Source organism: Podarcis gaigeae (assembly GCF_964106915.1).
Source record: "Podarcis gaigeae genome assembly, chromosome: 2".
NCBI classification, from domain to species: domain Eukaryota; kingdom Metazoa; phylum Chordata; class Lepidosauria; order Squamata; family Lacertidae; genus Podarcis; species Podarcis gaigeae.
This window is the reverse complement of record NC_139679.1, coordinates 79894537-79917954: the sequence shown is the minus strand read 5'-3', so window position 1 is coordinate 79917954 and position 23418 is coordinate 79894537. Positions and strand designations below refer to the sequence as shown.

The following is a 23418-nucleotide window of genomic DNA, read 5'->3' as shown; positions in this document are numbered from 1 at the left end:
CTAAAGTCTTGCTTCTGCATCACTGATTGCTAAGGCAACTATTCTTCAAGAGGAGGTGTACTATATTTTTTTCAGCTTCTTCACCATAGCTTCTTCTTAATGGCCTCTTAGAGTACTCTCTTTTCGTTTGCTGCCGTCCACTGAGTTCCATAAATGAATATACAACAGCTGAACGCAGCTCACTGAACATCACAATGCGGAAGCTGCACTCCGTCCAAAAGTTACTATGCTGTTTAAGCCTGTGAATCTGAAGACAAAGAAAGGAGCAGAAAAATGCCCTTTCAAAGAACCGGCTTTATATTCAGGCTGAGCGTGAGATGAAACTTAATGCATTTTTACTTGTTTGTTTTCCAAGGGAAAGAGAGGAAAGATGGAGAGCATGGGTGTTGAGATTGTTGCGCCTTTCATTCACAAAAGTCCCCATTAGCATTTGCTTTAAGCACAGTACAGTATACTCAGTATTAGAAGCTGTCAAAGTGTCTGGGTGAGTATTTTTTTAAACCACTAAGCACCTACATTTTGAATGCAGAGAGTGACAAACTTATTTTTTCTTCATCGAAAAGCAGGAAGAGGTCTCAGAAAAGGTCTGAACCTTCTACCACAAAATGCTTTTGATAGTGCCCTGCTGTTTCTGCAGTGATTAACTTTCTCCCTTCCTTGTTTCTCCTGATGAATAATTTAATTTGAGCATATTTGCTTCAGATTGTGTGTATGCATGTGCAGTTGTGTGTAGATAATATAAAGATAGAATAGAACCCATAGCCAAATAATGGAAGAGTAAAGTGGATTTACAAGAAATCCTTTCGTAATAAATCTGTTTCATTTAGGTACTGCTAACAACTGCCTGTGTGTGTGTGTGTGTGTGTGTGTGTGTGTTTGTGTGTGTTAGATGAGGGGGGTTGGTTTGCATAAAGAATTTGGCCAACTATTTGCTTTAGGTGGTAGTGGAGAAACTCACGTGCCCCGTTCTACAGCCTAAAGTCTGAATTTTGAATAGCTTACAGGCCTGGTGTCACCACAGTCTCCTGCCATGCCCAAAGAGCACTGGGGGAACCTACTCCTGACTCCTGCCACTTATTCCATACATTTAAAGTAGTTGCACAAATGTAGTTGCTAGTGTGACACATTTGCTTCAGAACTACTGGTGTTCTTGAGTAGATCTGAATGTGAGCTATGAATGTCTTGTTGTTAGTTGATTTCTCAGTTGTGTACTGCTACCTACCTCTTGAGGGACATGGGTGGCGCTGTGGGTTAAACCACAGAGCCTAGGACATGCCAATCAGAAGGTCGGCGGTTCAAATACCCGTGACAGGGTGAGCGCCCGCTGCTCCTGCCAACATAGCAGTTTGAAAGCACATCAAAGTGCAAGTAGATAAATAGGTACCACTCTGGTGGGAAGGTAAAGGCGTTTCCGTGCGCTGCTCTGGTTCGCCAGAAGCGGCTTAGTCATGCTGGCCACATGACCCGGAAGCTGTACGCCGGCTCCCTCGGCCAATAAAGCGAGATGAGCGCCACAACCCCAGAGTCGGTCACAACTGGACCTAATGGTCAGGGGTCCCTTTACTTTACCTACCTCTTGAGAGGAAAGTTGAGAAAGGCCATCTATTACAGAAACAGACTTATATTTAGTGTCATGATTATAAGCTGCTAAGAACAATGCCCATCTTTGGATGTGGGCAGTAGCTGTCTCTAGAATCCATCCTACTAAAAGCAAAATGGGCAGCAGGAGTTAATATTATTAGTGTTAGTTTCCTATCATGCAGGGAAGCGGGGAATGGCCAAGCTTCCTAACTCCCCAAAGAGGGCTTAAAGCTTTCTGATCTAATGGAGCATAGTTGATCTCTGTAGGGCTTAAATTTCTAGAAGCAAAACAAGGCTACGGCCCATTCTCACCCACCAGATACTACATGAGAAATCACAGCTCCAGTCCCAAAGGCTGAAGTGTCAACGCCAATGAGATTTCTACTGTGGGTTATAATGTGTTAACATTTACTTTGAAGTGATAAGCCTTTTCACTTCTAGAATGGTTCTTTTACATTGCCCAACCCATTCCCAGTGTCATCTTTCATAGCAACCACTTCAGTATTCATGCACAACATTTCTGTGAATACTTTACAAGCCAAATGAATGGATGAACATGCAATATATTCTTAATGAGGTGCTTTCTGAAATTATGTGCAGCCAAATTTCTTGCAAATGTGCTCTGGATAATCCTCTTCACTGGATTCTGAAAGAATAGTGCTATATGGGGCATATCTAAAGCATGGGATACATTGGGAGTATCTAGTCTATGTCAGAATACAGATGTAGATACCACTCTGCTACCTCCAAAGTGGAGATAAGATGTTTGAGATGTAGGCTCAGGTGTAACTGCTGTCTCATAAAGCTCTCCCTCCCCACCACCTAAAATGTACACTTGAATAAAACAAGCATTATACTGATGATACACATTAAAGGGGGGGGACTCATCTCACTGGAAACAAGCACAGTGGAAATGGAATACTTATATTGCTCTACCTTCTTGCAATGTTAGCGGTTATTTTTGCTCAAGCCGCTTGATTGGAAAAAAAATATTTACGGGGAACAACAGTAAAAAGTTATACAGGCACCTCCCCATTTACACAGGGGTTACATTGGGCGCTTTTTAAGGGAAATCGACCCAAAGGACACTGCCAACATGGGTTGCCATACGTTCAGATTTTCCCAGACATTTTTGCTGATTTCTGCCTGGACACTGCTTCCGAGTATGTCCAGGAAATTCCAGACATATGGCAACCCTAGCAAACACCCCATTCTGCCCCTATCTAGGTCTTCAGCATACCACCATATCAGTCATTACTTGCATTTACCACCTCGTTGTTTTCCTTGTTCTATCCATATGCACACAGGGAAGTTACTCAGTGTTGTTAGAAAAGGCTACCATTTTAAAAATCAAAATATTTTTACATAAATCTTCCTTTTAAAATCTTGTTTTGCTTGATGCTTTTCAAGAAATTACATTAGCATAAGATGAGTGGTCAGAAGGCAGAAGAACATATTTTCTAAGAGTAATTCAGTTTCCACAAATGTGTTCTTTTAATATGCGCTTGTCGTTAATTTTTTGAATACTTCATTATAGCTAGTAAGAATGTTTGCAGAGGAAATCACTACATTTTTAAAAAATAACATAAAATGCAGAATTGAATCCTATAGTGTCTCTCTTTAAAAGATAAGAGACCTAAATGGATTGAGGTTTCAGAGGGTGATAAATGAAAGCTGCTTTTATCATTCCTATTTCACCCAAAGGATTTAAATAGAAAATGCTTCTAATTTTAAAACTCCTTTTCTCAAAGCATATCCTTGCTAATTGCTTATGGGCTCCCATTAGAATAAAAATGGTCTGCCTTTCCACTGTAACTAAATGAGGACTAGCTGTTGTTTCACACTGCTGTTAATTAGCCAAGTCCCAAATTCATCCTCAGCTGATGAGATTGCTCTAATAGTGCCCGAGCATTGCTTGTTACAGACACATTAGATCCGTGTGAGCCAATGGAAAGCTGTCATCGTGCTTCCATTTTAGATTTTATCAATGTGTTCCTGTTACCATAGCAACTGGAATCAACCTATCTTTGGGGGGGTGTGTGCTTTATCTTGCTGGCTTTTATAGCTGGGAGCGTGCCCCACTGTGCACCATGTGGTTCAGATGATTAGTTTTTTTTCTTCACAGAGACCTTAACGGGCAAAGTGTGTTGGGATTAAGATAAGCATAATTTATTTTGTGAGTGGGGAGGGGTCTGCACTTAGGCTTGTCACTTCCCACCTCCCTTCCACTCCCAGTCATAAGGAAACCAACATTTTTCATAGGTGGCTTGGCAGACAATGAAGCAGATGTGATTCACACCAGAGGAGCCGGCTTTTTTATATATATTAAAAAAAAAGTTGTATCCAGCGTAGTGACAGAACTGAGGAGTTTCCATATGATGCTGTCTCAAATCTTCTGGGATCACAGGACGTTTCTACTCAGCAGAGTGTGATATTTGCTTGTCTGTTCCCTAGGAATTTGTGAGCTCTAGGGGTGCTTTCTGAGCGGCCCCCAAGAATCCTGACCGGAATATATGCTAATGATTTATTATCAAAGAGCTTTTGGAATGGCTGGAAGTAGCACTGTTATTATTTTTTCGTCCTTTTGTTTGTGTGTAATAGCAACTACTGGCTATGTGGATGAACTCAGGGAAGATTAGCTGAAATGAGGAGCAACTAACAAAGTAAACGAATTTGTAGCCTTTGTGCTACTGTCTCTTTGTATTAAAGTAGTTCATGCACTGTAGCTATGCAGGTGCGGTGCCATGTGGATAAAGAGCTTGCATATATTGGCGGCAACTAGAAAATACACGGCTGTCTGTCTAGAAAAGGGGAGGGGTATTGTATGCAATACCGTTTGGTCTCTCTCTTTTTTCTCCTGCAAAAAGTAGGACATTGTGTGTGTGGTTTTTTTAAAAAAATAAAAAGTGAAAAAGATTCCACTTGCTGCAGTTGAACTGTTTTAAAATGCTGAAATTAAAGGCCTTCTGCTTGGATTACTGGCAGTTTCTATGTCTCCAGCCTCTTCATGGCTTCTATAAAAGGTAAGGAAATATGAAATCTAAAATGCTTTTCAGTAGTAAATGGCTGCAGGCTGCTGCATTCACTTGCTGTAAGGCATATTTGCATGGTGTGGAAAGGGGTGTGGTGGGGAAATTAATGCAGACTTACTACAAAGGGTGTAAATCTGCTTGTTCCTTTTAACTATAGTAGCCATTGCTACTTCTTCTCTGCCTGGATGATGATGTGCTGCGGATACCATTTAATTTGAAACAAATAAGCTAAAACAGCCCTTGTTTATTTTAATTCACTCTGATTTTCTCTTGCACTAGAACAGCTGTTAATGCTAAGTTTTTACATTACGGAATTGGTGCTTGGGTATTGTTTTGGAATGTCTTGGATTTTTATGTAATGTAGATTTATGTTCCTACAAGGAAAAAAGTTTTAATAGAACAGTTTGTTTCATATGGTAGGAAATCAATTGCACACCGCAGCAGCTCTGACAGAAAACTGAAATGATAGATGGTGACCGATGGTCAGAAGTAATGGGACTGGGTGCCGGATGCATTGTTCTTGCCAAAGTAATGGAATAACAGCATAAGGAATTTAATTTGACATGTGTGGTGCACTTATCCTGATGTTTTTATCTAATCTTCGGAGGTCTCAGTATTCAGAATAGCTTATTAATGAAGAAAACATGTATAAGTAGTTCAGTATTCACAGCAAAACATGAAGGCTGTGTTATTTCACCCCCACCCCCCCATGAAATCATAAAGTCCATTTTAAACACAGAAGGTGCTTTTTGTGAATGATAATTGCAGGTCTATCTATTGTATGAAGATTGCAGGGGTGAAAGGGAAACTCTTCCAGTCGTTTTCAATGAAATATGCCCTTTTAAAACATGATATCTAAGTAAACAAACATAGTTGGGACCCTTTGCTTTCCAACATTGTGGGAGAAGCGTGTAAACTCCTTTTTCAAGTTAAGTTTCCAAACTTAGCAAAATCATGGTGCAGAAGATTGAACTTCACTCTTAAAGGATGGACAGTTCATTCTTATATTTACTGTTTCAGTTAGATATATTTGTTCCTAAAATGTTGGGTGTTTTCCTTCAACTCTGTAGTGTAATACAATTTAACTATAGAACACATTTTTCAACCCTGCTAACACATGCCTAATTAGTACTATTTCATATTAATTGGAATAAATTCTAATTTATTCCCTTACAAATACCTGCTTATCCATCTATCTATATTTAGAGTTTACCCTGCAACTGAAAAAGTCTGGATTTACATACAAGAGTATACATGCAATGCATAAATAAATAAATAAATAAATAAATAAATAAATAATGGCATTCAAAGCTTTGACTATTTTAAATGGGTCACACAGGACATTTAGAAGATATTTAAAGAAAACATTTTTTGCTGCCTTAAAAGTGACAAAAAGGTGTGTGAAAACAGGATTGCACATAATGCATGATGAATGTAAAAATATACTACCCAGTTTCTAGTTCTTCTTCATTAGAGGTTTATGTCTTGTTCTTAATGTTCTTGGGAAAATGCCAGAAGGCCAACAAGAAAAGTTTGGGCATTTGGAGAAAGTGTGAAGGTGTGGGTGGATGTGCAAGAATGAGCGCGTGTTTTACAAGACCTGAAATAAAAATCTGAATTTGATTAATACTTTGTTCAGCAGGTGTTCTGTGTGTGGATGTTAGACCGTGCCATTCAGATTTTTATCATTCTTTCATGCTAAAGCTACATAAAGGAAGAAAGGATTTTGCAAGTGCAGCTAAAAGAAAAATGTTATCACTGGCTTCCAAGCTATTAAAAATAACACAAGACAGTCAAGACACTCTGCATCCAATATCATGCACCCACTCCTTGAACAATGTGAGAGACCTGAGGTGGAAAAGGATATAACTGGCAATGATGCACTGAAATATTGCATAAACATTTAATCTGTTTCTTGAATCAAACTATTTTACATACTTTCAAGTCAAACACTATAGCACCGTCTTTTATAGGTGCAATGCTATTGCTACTGCTGCAGTAAAATCTAGTTTATTTTCAGAATAACATACATAAAGAAATTATTGGAAGGTACAAAATGGCTTTGGGTGACCCCCTAGGCCTTGTCGTTTCTGAGGAATGAAAACGTGAGACCATCTCAGCTGTGAGTCTGGGGGACTTGCTCCCTGCCTGTATTTTGTGTTTTTTTTCCTCTTGTATTTTTATGTTGGGGACCACCCTGAAATCTGTGGGTGAAGGACAGTATAAAAATTTAAATAATCATAATAAGTAATATGCAGGAATCAGGAATGTCTGTCTTGTTTCTCTTGTCAATCCAGGACAACAGCTCATGTACTGTGTGTATTGTAAATACATATTAAAAAATGCCATGCATGTTATCTCTAGTGGCAGGAGTTCTTTGTTGTAGGGCAACTCAGATCCTGTTCATGGCCACAAGAGAGTCTTTCTGTCAAGTCCATGGGTATTTCAGTATGTATAGGCCAAATCTGTACTGTAATTCAAATGTAGCCTCTTCATTTCCCCCATGCTTTCAAAGGTTCAAGTGTCCATTTAATCTGTGACAATCTGTTATACAATCATATGACATTACTGCAGGTTATGCAAAGAATGACTAAGTCAAGTGTTCTGTTTCTATAATTCAGCAAGTGAGAAATGTTGCTCTTAACACTATATAAAAAGTAAAGTAAAAGGTGATAAAAACAATCTGTTCGCAGCAATGGTAAACACTAAATCACTAACATTCTTCAAAGGTCAGTTGCTGCAATCCTTCACACTTGGTCAGAAGTAATATCTGGAGAAAATCATTCTCACAGGGATGTTGCTGAAAAGGACCTCTACATGGCAACAATCCAATTGTAACATAGAAGTAGTTGCTATGGGGAATTGTGTCATTGTCTTAAAGTCCACACCCCACCCAACAATTATGCCAGGAATATGGTACTGGTGTGTGGAGACTTATAACATCATGGACAACTGTCTAGGCACTTAGAATTCTACAGACAATGACTGGAACAGGGACCACTCTCATTGTTTTCTACAACTTCTCCATGGAACACGCAGTGTGCATTCCATCCTTAAACTGAGTGCTTCATTGCATTTTTGTATGTTGAATGGATTGTGTTAACCAGAATGCTGACGAAACGTGGACAATGGTCTGAATGTTCACAAACTATACTTTATGAAACCCAGAACAGGCATTGGGACTGAGCTATTCTGCCTGGCCCTGTATCTCCTCCCATTGTTTGCCAGATTCCTGTAAAGATCCTGGCTTGTATTAAACCAAATTTCCCCATTATATCCAAACTGGGGAATTCTGGCTTAGTGTCAGTTAACAAGCCAGGGAAAATAAGACTAGGTCACATTCTCCCCGTTGCCCCCTTGAGCTCCTCCCCTTGCTCTGGTGCTTGTTCACAGCTTTAGCCTTAATGCATATTCAAATTGGGCCACTCAGACACTTAGGAGGTGTTTCTCTCCCAATATTCTTGTCCAAGACCCTTAAGGCCTATATTACTTTCCTGTCTACCTTCATCAAGTTTACACTGTATTTGCACAATAGAAGCCACTAAGGGAGTCATTAGCCTTAATTTACATGCAATTTTAAAGGAAGGCACAGATGCTGTAGATCATGTGTGTCATTATGGTCATCTGTTTTCGCTTTTGTTTAGGCCCCTGTTTTGTTGTATCAGTGGCAGGCAGTGGCATTATGAGATTAATCAGTTTTAACTAGAGTACATGGTTTGTTCTTTCAGTATAGTGATAGGATACAGTTATATTACATTGTCAATCATAAGGGTTTTTTGGAACACCAGTGGTTTCAGAAGTGACAGCTTCTATGGTCAAAATTGCCTAATCCTTCCTGTCCTCACATTACTTTACTTTTGAGAAGGGGGCTTGCACATGCAGGGAAATGAATCCGCTTCTGAACCCCTAATTTGTGCATTACTGAAGCATGTCTGCCTATTCTAAATCGTACTCTGCCTTTTTTCTTTCTTTCTTTTTTTCCCTTCTGTTTCTGAGAGGACTATACCATGTGCTTAGAACTTCAGTTTCATCAGTTTGGAGATAAAAGGCAGCATTAATATTAAAATAAGTTGCTTTTACATAGCTTCTTCGAAGAAATAAAAGCTGTCGGACATCATTCATACTATGTAATAATGAAGTGAGAAGAATTGCTTATACATTTGTTTGGAGGGGGAAACAGTATGCAGGAAAAAGAGTTAATTCAATTTGAGCTATTATGTGTATTTATAGTCCCTGAGATAGAGGCCAGTTTCCTCCTATCTTGCAGCCTAGGTAAAGGGACCTCTGATCATTAGGTCCAGTCGTGACCGACTCTGGGGTTGCAGTGCTCATGTCGCTTTATTGGCTGAGGGAGCTGGCGTACAGCTTCCGGGCCATGTGGCCAGCATGACTAAGCCGCTTCTGGCGAACCAGAGCAGCGCACGGAAACGGCGTTTACCTTCCCGCCGGAGCAGTACCTATTTATCTACTTGCACTTTGAGGTGCTTTCAAACTGCTAGGTTGGCAGGAGCAGGGACCAAGCAATGGGAGCTCACCCCATTGCGGGGATTCGAACCGCTAACCTTCTGATCGGCAAGTCCTAGGCTCTGTGGTTTAACCCACAGCGCCACAGCCTAGTCCTGTGCATACTGTTAAAGGTTGCTGGGAGAAGGGGCTAAACCCTTGAAATCATTAAATACTACTATTTTGACTATTTGATATATGAAGGGAGAAATACAAGCTGCAAAGGAATTCCTGGGCTAACCTGTGCAAAAGGACCTCTGTCCAAGCTTAGGACCATTAAGAAACAATACAGGGCCACTGGCAGTGCAAGAGAACTGTCCTTCCCCCACTGCCTTGAAGTGAGAACAGAGACAGGGGATTTGGAAGCTGGCCAAGGTAACTGGGAGTGATGTCACAGGAAGAGTTTGGGGCCTTTGGCAGGAGGCTTGGGATAGCTGAGAAAAGCCCAGAACCATTTTGGCAGGTTGAGAGAGATGCCTTGGACTCCACTGCTGCACTGCTGTGGGGAACAAGCCCCTCTTGGGATGACCATGTGGTAAGATCTGGACTCCCTCCATCTAGATTCAGGTGTAAATATGTGAATAAATCATATTTTTTAAAGCCACAACTACCTCTGCCATGTCTTTAGTTCTCCAAAGAACCACAGACCCTGGTTGAAGGCCAAGACACCTGGAATCCCGTGCCCGGCTTGGTAGGGATTAGGGTGGCCTGTAACATTATATACCAGGAACTAAATCCCACTGAGTTTAATGGGACTTGCTTCCAAGTAAGTATGCTTAGGATTGGATATCAGCTGGATCACTGTCTATATTGCCTCATGAATAAGTCCCTCTCCTTGGAGACCCTGCATATCATGAGGAAGACAATAGCAGTAAGCTGGAAATCAAAGGGGGGAGGGATGAATAAAGAGACCTCTTCTGAACTTGTATGTAGAGTTCACGATTGTAGTTGTTGCTAAGAACAAATGCTTTGCTTTCATTTGACAGTGACTTCACCCAGAGCTGGCCTGTGAGTCATAGTGCCTGCAGTACAGCTCTCCAAAGAAGCTAGTGTTGGAGAAATTTGCTGCAACTGCAAAGCAGCTGAGTGTGTATATCCTCCTTTCCCTCCTCTCTAGCATGCACTGCCATTCCATATAATTTTTACAGCATGTGCTGTGCATTCTGCAGAGTCTGCTTCGTAATAAAATGATGGGAGACAGCCAACCAAAGCAAACATCCAAATGACACGCACGGAGCAAATGCATAAATAATGTAAAAGCTTTCAGCATCTTTCCATGCAAAGCAGTTAGTACATGCAGTCCTTGCATTTGTGACCCTTTGCTTAGCTCTCAGGTTATGTAAATGGAAAAACACCACTGTCTGTCCTATGATAAAAGGCAATTAATATGCTTGCAGTCCTAACAACACATGTGGTCTGAAGTTGGAAAGAACTGCTACTTATTGTGGATTCTCTAGGAATTTAGAATATCAAGTTTTACTCTCATGGCACCTTTCCTGGTAATATATTTTGCCTTGGGAAACTAGTACGTTAAGAGATCTGTCTCTTAATTCTTCTTCATATTATCACAGTGTATGCCTTCCTTTCAGGTGGATTTGCACAGCGCATTTCTGGTCCCCAAGGGCACGTACTAAGTTGCAGTTTCTGTCACTTTCTAGTATGATGCTTACAGATACCATATATCAGAAAAGCAGCCAAAGCGAAGGGCAACAGTGAGTGTAAAATCAGACATTCTCCCTTCAACTATGTGGTTAAGTGTGCAGGAGGGATTGCTATATACAGGAAGCTGCTAAAGGTATTGGTAATATGCACCTGGGATTGTTTTTTTACTTCTTGTTGCTGGAATTCACAAACTGTTTGAGTGGAGATTTTGTTCATTTCAACAGCATTTATATACTTAATCATCAGAGTCTATAAGCTGATTATCATCATCATCATCACTATCATTATTTTGATTTTGCTCCCAGCGCAGGTATTCTGGGAATGAGAACAGTTCCTCCCCACAGGGCACGGAGCCAAGGGAACTCAAAACTATGATGTAGCATACTTGAGAACATGCACAGAACAGAAGGCAAGAGCGGGAGGTCGCCAAATTTTGTCCTAGCTCAGGGCACCATATTATAAAAGTCTACCCCATTGTTCCACAAATTAAATTATGGCTAGTGCAGACCAAGATTTATCAAGTCCAGAATCCTGTTTTCACCCAGATGTTTCCTGAGAGCTCACAATCAAGGCTACTGGTTATGATGGCTCTTGTTACCATTGGGCACTGGAGGCACGCTGCCACTTGAATACCAGCTGCTGGAGAGCAAACAACAGGAGAGGGCTATTGTCAGTGTGTTCTGCTTTGTATTTCCCTTAGGCATCTGCTTGGCCACTGTGGGAACAGAATGCTGGACAACATGGTCCTTTGCTCTAATCCAGCAATGCTCTTCCTACAGTCTTAGTCTCAAATACATCATCAGCATATGGTCGGAGGTGCAGAGTTAATTACCATATTTTTCGCTCCATAAGACACACTTTTTTCCTCCTAAAAAGTAAGGGGAAATGTCTGTGCGTCTTATGGAGCGAATGTGTGGTCGATTGCTGGCTCCCTTTCCGTCCCCAGCACCTTGCCCAGACCTCCATGGTTGAATGTTCTGCAGATGGAAGCTGTTTGTTTCCCCAGCAACATGTGACTGGCTGATTAGATTATCAGTCTGGAAACAGTAGAAATGGCTCCCTTTCCTAAAGAAGCTACACAACTGTAAATTGAATCCCATAAAAACAGGATTTTTTCCCTTTGCAAAGTAAGCTCAACGGCTTTGAGCTGATCCTCAAAAAAGGGGCTTTTCGCCTTTGCAAAAGAAGCTGCACAACTGTGAGCTGATCCCCCAAAAAACAGGGCTTTCCCCCTTTCCTTCTCTAAAAACTAGGTGCATCTTATGGTCAGGTGCATCTTCTGGAGTGAAAAATACAGTAGATTTCACTGAGGGAAATAAAAAAGTTTTAATGACTAGTGGGGCAAAGAAGAAAATTGGGTGCTCTCCCTCTTAAATCTATTTAAAGAGCCAGGCATTATAGATGAGCAAGGAAGTTACAATATTCAGGTGTTAGGGCACATGGTGTATTGTTGAGCAGATAAAGCTGAAAATGTAGTTGATTTTCTTGATTGTTAGGGTAAGTGTCCCTCAGATGTAAGGCACTTGTTTAGGTGGAGGCCATAGACTGTAAGAAAAGTCCTCCTGGATCAGGCTCAGGGTCCATCCACTGCAGTGTCCTGTTTTCAGCAATGGCCACCAGATGCTTCTTCGAAACTTGTAACCAGGGCATGAAGCCGACAGCCACACCTTTGTCTCCATCTCCCACACAGAAACTGGTAATGCCTCTGCATCTGCAGGTTCCTTTACCTCTCATGCCTAATAGCAGTTGATAGGGTTAATCCCCTTTTAAAGCTCCCTAAGACAAGGGCTGCTGTCACACCAAATAAATTACTTTCTTTTTCTGTTCTGAAATTACTGCTAATCAATTACATTGGATTACCCCGTGTTCTAATATTAGGAAAGGGGGAAGGAACCACACTTTGTCTTTCACTCCATTTTTGTTGAGCATTCATTCAATTTGGAATAGATGCTGTTGGAGTCCTTTATTGTCTGCTTCAGTTTTCACCATCCTACATAAATGGAACCCCAGGGGTAAAAGTAAGCATAAGGTGTGTGGAGGCCAGACTTTTGCAGATTAGACACTTCAAAACCCGAATGTGGGTTGTAGCCCAACCAATGCTAAAGTAGACCCATCACTAAACCTATGTCAGTCATGTCTGTTCATTTCAATGGGCCTACTAGGCCTAGCATTAGATACAGCTCTATAACTTTATATTATAGTGGTGGAGGTAAGGCAGTCAAAAGAATTCAAAGATTCTGTGTAAAAGGAGGCATTCTAATACCCTCAAGTGAGCAGGTTCCTCATACAAATGACAAGCCAATGTTCAGTGAAACTGTATTGGATGAGACATGAATTTTCGGGTGGGGAGTTGGACAGCTATTTAAGTGTTCATGGAAGACAATCTTATTCGGCTATGAGTGATTGCCAAAGAAGGAGAAGATACCCAGGACTGGAGACACACAAAGTCTCATTAGTGGAAATGAAGTGCACAACATGGTTTCTTCCATCAGGAAAGCTGAAATTTGTAGTTCTTGTCAAGTCTCCTATCTTCATGTTGAGTTCATGGTACTGTTTACCAGTAAAGCAAGGCAGAAGACCTAGAGAGATTCTTATGAATGAAAGAGACTAAGATAAGTATTTGAATACTGCAGCGCTGGGAAACAAAAAGACCAAATGCAGGCCACTTTCATAACAATGATGCTTTTATCCTTTTATTCCTTGTTTTGTTTATCTGCTAAACAAAGCCCTATAGATTGAGGGAGACTTTTTATATTACGGCAACTTGTTTATTGTGAAGAAAACTTTTATTACAATTTGTATTTATAACATTCTTAATATAGTTGGGACCCTATACAATGATTTCCCAGCCTTAACACACAAACACACCCCACACACATTCAAGCTAATTCTAAGACAGATTGTTTGCAATTTAAAGTTTACATACTAGAAAATGCATTCATCTGTTTAAACCCATTTCAAGATGGCAGTTTTAGGAAAATCCTGTGCAAACATTTTTGAGAAGCTATGCCCAATTGATTTCAATGGGTCTATTCTAAAGAGGTCTAAATTCAGATTCCTAATTTCCATAGCACATTCTGTGCTCTCAAATAAACTGTGATACTGGTCACTTCCATTTTTCGTAAGTTAAACCAAGTATGCTGATGATGAGTCAAAAGCCATTCCAAAAAGAGATACTTCCCATCTTTGCTTTCACTCATGCTGAAAAACTTTATGTTCATTTTAGCTATGTTTATAAAGTCATCCATTCCAATTTCCACTGTAGTCATAGCAAAATAAACATGTTAATTTATTGTGCTTTACATTTGGTTTTCTTAAGATCAAACTACATATTACACTAAAGACCTAGTATGAAGCTCTATGTGGTTGTGTGTGTGTGTTTACACTGGAGGGCCAATCCAGATCAAGAGCACATGAAGAAGTTTAACCCCTCCCATCCATGCAGAATGCTGAAATCAAGAGAAAGAGAAACAGAGACAGCCCCAATGCCATATAGTAAAAGATGGGGGGGGAGGCTTCCACTGGCACCAATGGGTCCTTTCCCTCTTTTGTCACTTAGTGAATTAGGAAGGGTAGAGGTTTTGGGGGGCAATGCAGTGGGAGGGAAAAGATTTAGCATCTACCCACCCTCTACACTGTGGTCCTCATTTGGATTGTCCTGGATTTTACTATAGTAAAAAGCACACACGCGCGCACACACACACATACATATACACATAAAGCTACTAACATAACATGTAGTTTGTTCATTTTAAATTATTTATAACCTGATTTTACACCTGCAACTCAGCACCTCTTCCCTTATTTTATCACTGCATTCCAGTTTTCCTTGAGCCTGGCACCAGCATCAGGAGCTGCGCAGGAAGAAGATTGCTGCAATGCCAACCCAGATGTATGAATTAAATTAATTCCATGCCCCTAAACTAATAACTGGTGGCCTGTTGCCCTGTTAGGAAAAAGATGCAGAGCAGGGATGGCTTACGGAGAAGGATTTATGTCCAATGGCTTACGGAGATTTATGTCCAGTGGCTTACGGAGAAGGATTTATGTCCACTGGTGATGGCCTTAGCAAAAGGATCCATCAAGGTTAAATTATTCCCATCAGCACAGCAAATCAAAAGATGGATATCATTTTATTCCAGATGTGTGGTGAGCAAAAAGTAATGCTTAACCTGCATACAGTAACTATGGAAAATTTATTAGTGGTATATTATCAGTATCTTTAGCTGCGTAGCAATATAAAATCAACTAACTTCCATACAAGGTGTGACCCTCATACAGCTTATTACTGTTTCACTAAAACATTTACATTTCAGCTACTGAAGTATAACTGAGTGTCCTAGCTGACTGATACATTATATATAATAAGAGGTTTAGATATTCATTCCTACAGTGTGTGTTCATGCCCAGCATTGGAAAATGACTCATTACTTCTTTTGGCGCTAGACAAGTTTTTAAAAATCCAACTGCTGGCTGTTCATACAGACTACACTTTATGATTTAAGTGCATTTTGTAAGCGTACTGTCCTAGCAAATGCTGTTTTGGATCCCTGCAGACAAGAGTTTTTAAAAGCAGTAAAGGCAATCTGCTCTCTTACTGTAATTTTTTTAACTTGATCATCCGAAACAGTGACATGTTACTTTCCAAGCAGCCCTGAATGATCCTAGTTAGTGAATAATGTAAACAATTCTTGTAGATTGTAAAGAAAGCAGTAATTTGAGACCTCTGATGGGAAAGCTGGCTTCCCTCTGTGAATTGCTCAGTTCAAGTCTGTGGAGCTTGGAGGAATCGTTTTGAGTTCATGAATCAGAGCCTAGCTGTCTCCTGAAACTTGGCTAACTTTTGCTCTGCATCTTCTAAATGTACTACGCTGGATTCTTCAGAATAAGTGTGTGTTTTTCAACACTTCAGAGGAGGTCATGAAGGGAGATGGCAGCGCAATGTGGAATCTGATGTGGAAATACTGCATTTCAGTCAGGACAATCAGGTACCTTTTGAAACTTGTGTGTCTGCCCCCGTGGGCTTAGGCTGTTAGCAGTTTGCCCTTAGCTGTGTTTCTGATGTCTTCTGACAACTATAGAGGTCTTTCATAATGGCAAGTGCTGATTTATGAAGAATATTTATCTTTCCTAACTGCTTGATTTCAACCGACATTGTAATCCCAAAATGCGTTTGCTACTTTGCAAAATTCTTTTGCGTGGAGTTGAATGTTAGGGGCTATAAAAAAAGTCTTTATGAATATTTCTGCATTTACTTTTGCTTCTTTTGAGTCACAGATGTTGTGAGTGAACTTTGAACGATACAACTAAAAACAGCAAAAGGAATTGCTGGGTCTAAATGTGCCCTTCTGTTGTATTCTCAGCCTTACTTGGATATCCTATATGTTTAAAGGACCCTCTGTTTCAGTACAAGGACAGACTGTACAACAAGCTGGTCAGCTCATATTTGGACAATCCGTATTTGGTGTGCTGAATGTTTTTCCAAGCTCTGATACTGCAGGCTCTAGTGAAACGTATTTGGGGAGTGGCACCATTAAGCAAGTTAATAGTGTTTACTTGCAGCGACTTAGAGAGTTCCTTCCTTATTCCTCTCATGCTATGACTTCTTTATGTGGCTGAGCTGTATATTTTGAACGGGGTGTTTTGTGTTCTTCAAGGAAATGCGTAATCTAAATAATCACAGTATTTCACACTATGTAATTATTCACTGTGCTAAAAGGAACAGTCTAGTCTGGATTTCTGCATGAACTTCCAACAACCAGTTCTGTTGTTGTTTTTAATGGAACTTGGCATTTACCATAGATTTTTCTTTCTAAAATCTTAAGAGTAAAAACTCTGAGGAAGCAGTGGGTCCCAAGGGGGGTCCATATGATGACAAAGAGATACTCATTATAGAAAGTGGGATTGATTACTTGAGCTTCTTCACAAAATGCAAATAATGGTTTGGGGTCAGATGAGGGGCACTAGAAAAGTGACTTCCTGGTGTTAATTTATATAGCAGTGGTTTCTCTTATCTTATGAATATTCATCCTGACCTTAAAGACATTAGAAAGTAACCCTCAAGATGTATCCTCAAAAGGTAAATGCTTGTATGCAAAAAGTGTGTTGCATGAAAGACAAAAACAAACACACATAGACCCAAACACTGAGTATATTGAGCATCTCAGATGATTGCATTTGTCAGATTTGCCAACAATTTTCTGGGTTCTCCGCATCTTCGTGCCCAGCAACATCACAAGGAGATAAATCTTATAATCCATATTACAGTTTTTGTGGGTATAGCCCTATAGGCAAGCATTGCACTGCTAGAACACCACCTAGCACCTTAAAAGAACATACATCTATTGGTCATGTTTTTACTGTTTGCTAAATATTTTGCTTTTTTCCCAAGCCTTTCCAAATACATCTGTTGTTTCCAAAGTTTTTAATTCTTGTGATTTTAATATTATTTTGACATCTGTATTATATTTGACATTCTACTTCTGTGCACCATCCAGGTATACTCTTAATGTAGAGTGGTTTATGAATTTTGAAATGAGCTCGTTTATTCATTCAACAGCCCTTGGCAATGGTCACCATCCGAGAAATACTAGACCTAAACCACATTGGACATTATCAGTCAAATTGGCAATTGTAACTGGGCCTAGAAACCAGTCAGCAACCTCTCTAGGTACTGGAGATAGATGCTCCTTCCTGTCATGGGCTCAGATCAGGAAGTGAGCAGCCATATTATCTACAAGCTAACGTTAGAAGATATCCCAAAGTAGAGTACTTTTCACTAATACAACGAAGAGGTTAGAAAAATTGTGGATGATTGTTTGTGAAAGACTAACCAAAATGTTCTAAATAGCTGCATAGGCTTGGTGGCATTAAAATGTCATCTGAAAGTCAAAAGTAGGGATCCCTACCAAATCTCTGCTGGTAGAGTGTTCCACAGAATGAGACCAGCAACACTAAATGCTTGACCGCTAGTTGAGGCCAGTCAGAGCACAACTAACAATGTTTCTCTGAATTATCTCAGTGATCAAGTTGGGATGTAAAGGTTCAGGTGTTCCTTAAGGTATTGTCAACCAAAGCTGGGTGCGTCCCCCTCTCTCTGCCGAGTGGTAGCAAGAGTCCATGGGGTTTCAAGCACTCACCCAGGGTCTGTGTTCCTTTAGAGAATTGAGACATGGCAGAGGCTATCGTAGCTTTAAGAAATGTGGTTTATTAACCTATTTACACTTTCAGTATGCATGGAGTCCAGATCTTACAGCATGGTCCTTTCAAGAGTGCGCCCAGCCAGCCTAAGATGTATTCCAGTCTTTCCTCTTCCTTCTTGCCAAAACACCCTGCTAAAAACTCTTTTCCTGTCACCTCATGCCCAGTTACCCTGCCAACCTTCTAAACTCCAGTCTCTGTTCACACCTCGTGGCCAGGAGAAGAATAGTTCACATGCATTGGCAATAGTTCTCAATGGCCCTGTATTGTCTCTTAATGGCCATAGCTTGGCCAGGTCATTTTGCATAGGCCCAGGAATTCCTTGCCTAGTGCAGTTCTGCAGCTTGTACTTTCATCTATATTCCAATCAATAAAAACCCTATCATTTATTAATTTCTAGGGTTCCCTCCCCCCATTGTATGACAGTATATTTGACCCAATTCATTCAACACAAGAGCCATGGACCTCGCCTGCTAGCATATGGGCAGCCAGTTCAGATGTGTTAGCAGAGGTGTCCCATGCTTATGACCATCTGCCCCATCAGCAGTCTACATTCTTCACCAATTGGTGAAGCCCTGGGTATGCAGAAGCTCTGGACTTGCAGATTTACTCAAAAGGAGGTCAGGATTTTGTATCCAGTAGTGGGTGAACTTCAGTCACAGGGTTGTGATTATTCTGGTTGCCAACATGCACAAAATAATGAAAACTCGGTACAAATGAAAAGCAGAACTACATAAATCGGTGCAAATATTAATACTTCGTTTTAATGGTTGCTACCCAGCTTTGTTGTAATGAAAGGGAGTCTTACCATTCACTTACCGTTAGGTGAACTGCACAATAGGTCTATTGTATGCCCTTACTGTGCTGGGCAAATCCATAGCTGCACAGCTATACAAGTACAAAAACATAATAACATACGCCGCACAAGGGCGGGAATAAAATAAATTAGGTATTGAATTACCAATGTTTTTAATAGCATGGCTTGAAGTAGTATATTCCCAAGATTTGGTTTAGTGGTTATAAAAGCAGACTGGAACAGTCTGAGTCAGCAAATCCACAACCCACAGGGAATAAATTGCAGGGTTTACAAGAGAGTAATACATAGCTTTATGCTTGCATCTTAAAGTTCCATTTGCCAGGGATGGAAGAAAAGAGTCAATGGTTTGCTTTCAGTGATCCACACATCTGGAAAAAGTAAAACATTTGTTCCTTCAATATGTGAGTTGTCATGGGGTGTTTTTTCTCCTCTGCTAAATTTTTCCATTTTGTTTTAGGGTCCTTCCTTTATAGTCATTATACTGCATTTGTGGCAAAATATTTTATTTGGATACAAAGAGTACACCAGTATGTTTAATAGTAGTACTAGGTGTTAGTTGTGTCACCTAAGAACAGCATGAAGGCTGTTTTCTCTTTTTTAAGGAAGTGGCTCTAGAACTAGGGATAGAAGAAAGTGACCAGTTCTGCTCTGTGGCATTTTGGCAGACAGTGGAATGAAGTCATCCCATAATGGCTTCTACAGTTCACTCGATACTCTGTACATGCTTGAGCCCAGGGTTCAATAAAAACACTATGCCTTTGCTAAATCAGAGAGGTTTCACAGTGGTTTCCAAAAGCATGCCAAAGATATCCCTGAGATATCCATGGTTTCACAACCATATGAGTACAAAAGCAGAGTAACATAAACTGCCAGGACGAGGACACAAATAGTTAGCTTTTGAATTACAAATTGACTCTACAACCCAATGCAATGCTCTCTTGAGAGAGTTGTATTGCTACTGACCCCTTGCTTTATCAGTTATGAATGAATGAATGCAGAGTGTATAATGCCTCAGGAACATCTTTGAGATGGGGTGACCATCCCCTTCATAGAATTGTAGAATTGGAAGGAACCCCTAGGGTCATCTAGTCCAACCCCCTGCAATGCAGTCTCAACTAAAGCATTCTGTGGCAGATGGCCACCCAACCTCTGCTTAGAAAACCTCCAAGGAAGGAGAGTCCACCACCTTCTGGGGGAGTCTGTTCCACTGTTGAACAGCTCTTGCTGTTAAAAAGTTCTTCCTGGTGTTTAGTTGGAATCTCCTTTCTTGTAACTTCAGTCCATTGGTCTGGGTTCTACTTCCTGCTACTTCTTCCATGTGACAGCCCTTCAGATATTTGAGGATGGCTATCATATTTCCTCTCTCTTCCTGGCTAAGCATACCCAACTCCTTCAACCGTTCCTCATAAGGCTTGGTTTTCAGACCCTTTGTTCATGTTGTTTGCACTCCTTTGTACATGTCGCAGCTTGTCAACGAGGGAATTTATTATTTCAGTCACAGACCAGTTCCAGCCCACATACAATATCAAGGAAGTCATAAAACACGATAGGGATACATCTGAATTTGCAATTAGGTATAACAGGGACAATACAGATATAGCAACAGTTAAAAAATATATAAATTAAAACTTAATCACTAAAATATAACCTAAAATTATCATTTAAGGCCTTAATCATTATGATAGCACCCAGCTTGTCCATATCCTTTTTAAATCGTGGTTCCCAGAACAGCACACAGTACTCCAAGGCAAACTAGAGCAGTACTGTTACTTCCCTTAATTTGGACACTATACTTCAGTTGATGCAGTCTACAATAGCATCAGCTTTTTTGGAGTATATGAGGAGGAGGACGTCATCATATATGGGCATTGCTGGGCTGTTCTGTTCACCTCCAAGACACAGAGGGGAAAGTAAAGATTTGTAGGTGAGGAAGGACTGCTTTAAAGGCAGATGGAAACATGCAACTTTAAATGGAGTTGGACAAGTTAAAACTAGAATACTAAAATGTCTTCAAAAGACTAATATGAAAATAAATGTCTTGCATCAGTTTCACTTCCTAAAAATGAATGACATAATTTAGCCACACTGACACATTTGCTTCCCCCATTTATTTTTACCATTGTATTACACATGTTTCAATATTCTCTTATTGAAAACAAAATGTTCAGAAGTGTTTAACTCTAGCTAGATTATGCTCAAACTGAGTTGAACTGAAGAGCAAAATTTACTGAACATGGCTTTATTCTCAAAAAGGGATGCAAACATGTTTACATTTCACTGAACTAGACTCATGTGTTTTTTATCCGCTGAACTTTTAGTCAGCACCACTAGCCTTTGGTCTTAAGCTATGCTGAAGTTCTGCACTTTCATGGAACAGAGAACTGGCAGTATGCCGTGAAACCCTAGACATGAGAAACCCAATCTAGTCTGGCTAGAGAAGTTACAGAAACAGTTCTATTATTTATTTACACAACACGTTTGCAAAGAGCTTCTTGAGGCAGAAGCACTGGTATCACTGGACTGATAGAACTGTTTACTTGAGACACAAGAGTTATTTTGATGAAATTTGGTGAGTTAATATTCAGTCTGCTATTTACAGCACAGGATAGTTATATGTTCCGTCATGCAGCAGCAGCAGCAGCAGCAGCAGCAGCAGCAGCAGCAGCAGCTGAGAACAGAGGTTCTGTTAGCGTTGAATGTTTCACTAATTTTCTGCTTTGTAACTACTTCAGTTCCTCCAAAATATGTGTGTCAGGAGCACTTGTCTTGATAAAAGACTGGGACTGACTTGCTGGTGCCACTGTATGCTGCTGCTATGTTTTTGAGCATGTACTTAATCAGATATAGGAAGTCATAATTTTAAAAATATTTTGTTATAGATCTCCATTATAATTTACAGTGATAAATTATAGATCTTGCAAAATATCTTTGATTCAATCAAAAGCAGTAGAATTTATGAAGATGAAATTCAAGTGTTGCAAATCCATATTTTTAGACTTCTTGATCAGGCGGCATTCTTGAGTAGATTGGTTTTTTAATATTTGGTGAGTATACTTTTCAGAAATTAGTATTTCTTCTGCCATGCTTTATAGACATTATAGATATTTTTAATCCAGTAGGATCAGATATTACACACACACAACATGCAATCAGAATACAATTGTACATAACAACCTCTATTTTTAACAGACTGGCACACCAAGATTTTTACAAGAAAGTTGTTTTTACTATTGAATAACCTGAAGGAAAATGTCTAACAAATTATGCTGCTTTTTTCAATGCAACACAGTATTTGATATTTAAATTGTATAATAATGCTTTAAGTGCCTCACAATTGCTTGCCTGTGTAGAATTAGAAAGCTTCAGGTCTACTATTGCTTGGTTTGGAATTTGTGCTAGAAATGTTACCATTATACTCTTTAAGAATTTTTGTGCTATGAACTTCTGAATTAAATATAGGCTTGAGTTAATTACACTTCAATCTTCCAGTTTAAAATTCATGCGCCTTAATAGTGCTGTATCCTGAAATAGTTTATTTTATGTTGTTATATAGTGGCAATGAGTAGTATTCTTTCATAGCATATCAGTATCTTCATGTTCTTACAAGGATCCTCTTCTCCATCTAAAGAAATAGCATTTCCCTAAATATGCAGAAGAGACTGTTCTAATATGACATGTCTGGTTCAGTTTCTTTGGAGAGCTTAGGATGCAGTCTTGTTTTCTGGGATTTAGTTCTACTGAACTCAGAGATACTTACTTCTGAGTAAACACACTTGGATTGTTGCAGAAATGCTGTCGGAGAGGTGGAGACACCTAAGTTTGCATTTAGAGCATTGTTCACCTTTCCTAAAATTTGCTCACATAAATCCCTTAAAAGATAATAATAGTTTTACCAGAAATAAAATGGTTGAAAAATTCTTTTTTTGTTGTTAGGGTTTGAAGTTAAAGAGTACATAACAACAACCAAGTTATATTGGTGCCAGAAAGATATAAATATTGGTGCTAGTTGAAACTACATTGGGAGGTTGTTCCAGAGGTAGGGCAACATAACTGAGGTCATCTCCCCAGTTGCCTGTTACCCATCTTGCCTCAGATGACAGGGGAAGCTGGGGCAGCCTTTCATGTTAGTGTAAAGGCATGTTGATGTGGGAGGAAGCATTCCAAATTTTTCTTGAAAATGGACCAGTAGTCCATGGAGCTCTTCATAATAATATTATTAATAATAATTTATTATTTATACCCCACGGATCTGGCTGGGTTTCTACAGCCACTCTGGGCAGCTTCCAACAAAAGATTAAAATACAGTATGTTAAACATTAAAAGCTTCCCTAAACAGGGCTGCCTTCAGATGTCTTCTAAGAGTCTGGTAGTTGTTTTTCTCTTTGACATCTGGTGGGAGGGCGTTCCACAGGGCGGGTGCCACTACCGAGAAGGCCCTCTGCCTGGTTCCCTGTAACTTGGCTTCTCACAGTGAGAGAACTGCCAGAAGGCCCTCGACGCTGGACCTCAGTGTCTGGGCAGAACGATGGAGGTGGAGACACTCCTTCAGGTATACTGGACCGAGGCCATTTAGGGCTTTAAAGGTCAGCACCAACACTTTGAATTGTGCTCGGAAACGTACTG

The 23418-nt window shown here is 40.0% G+C and overlaps 1 protein-coding gene across 17 annotated transcripts in view; it reads left to right on the top strand.

The window, feature by feature from the left end:
• The window catches only part of IQSEC1 (IQ motif and Sec7 domain ArfGEF 1), a 315470-nt gene that overhangs the window by 158142 nt on the left and 133910 nt on the right, over positions 1–23418 (top strand). For 2 of the 17 annotated variants that reach the window (XM_083726916.1, XM_083726924.1), the window contains exon 1: positions 3824–4604. The exons of 13 other annotated variants lie outside the window; for them this stretch is intronic. In XM_083726916.1, the coding sequence (XP_083583042.1) occupies positions 4528–4604 (77 nt within the window). In that variant the 5' untranslated portion in view covers positions 3824–4527. Of the gene's footprint in view, positions 1–3823; positions 4605–15587; positions 15767–21299; positions 21365–23418 lie in introns of those variants that run through there. 2 more of the 17 variants (XM_083726926.1, XM_083726920.1) reach the window with 2 other exon arrangements.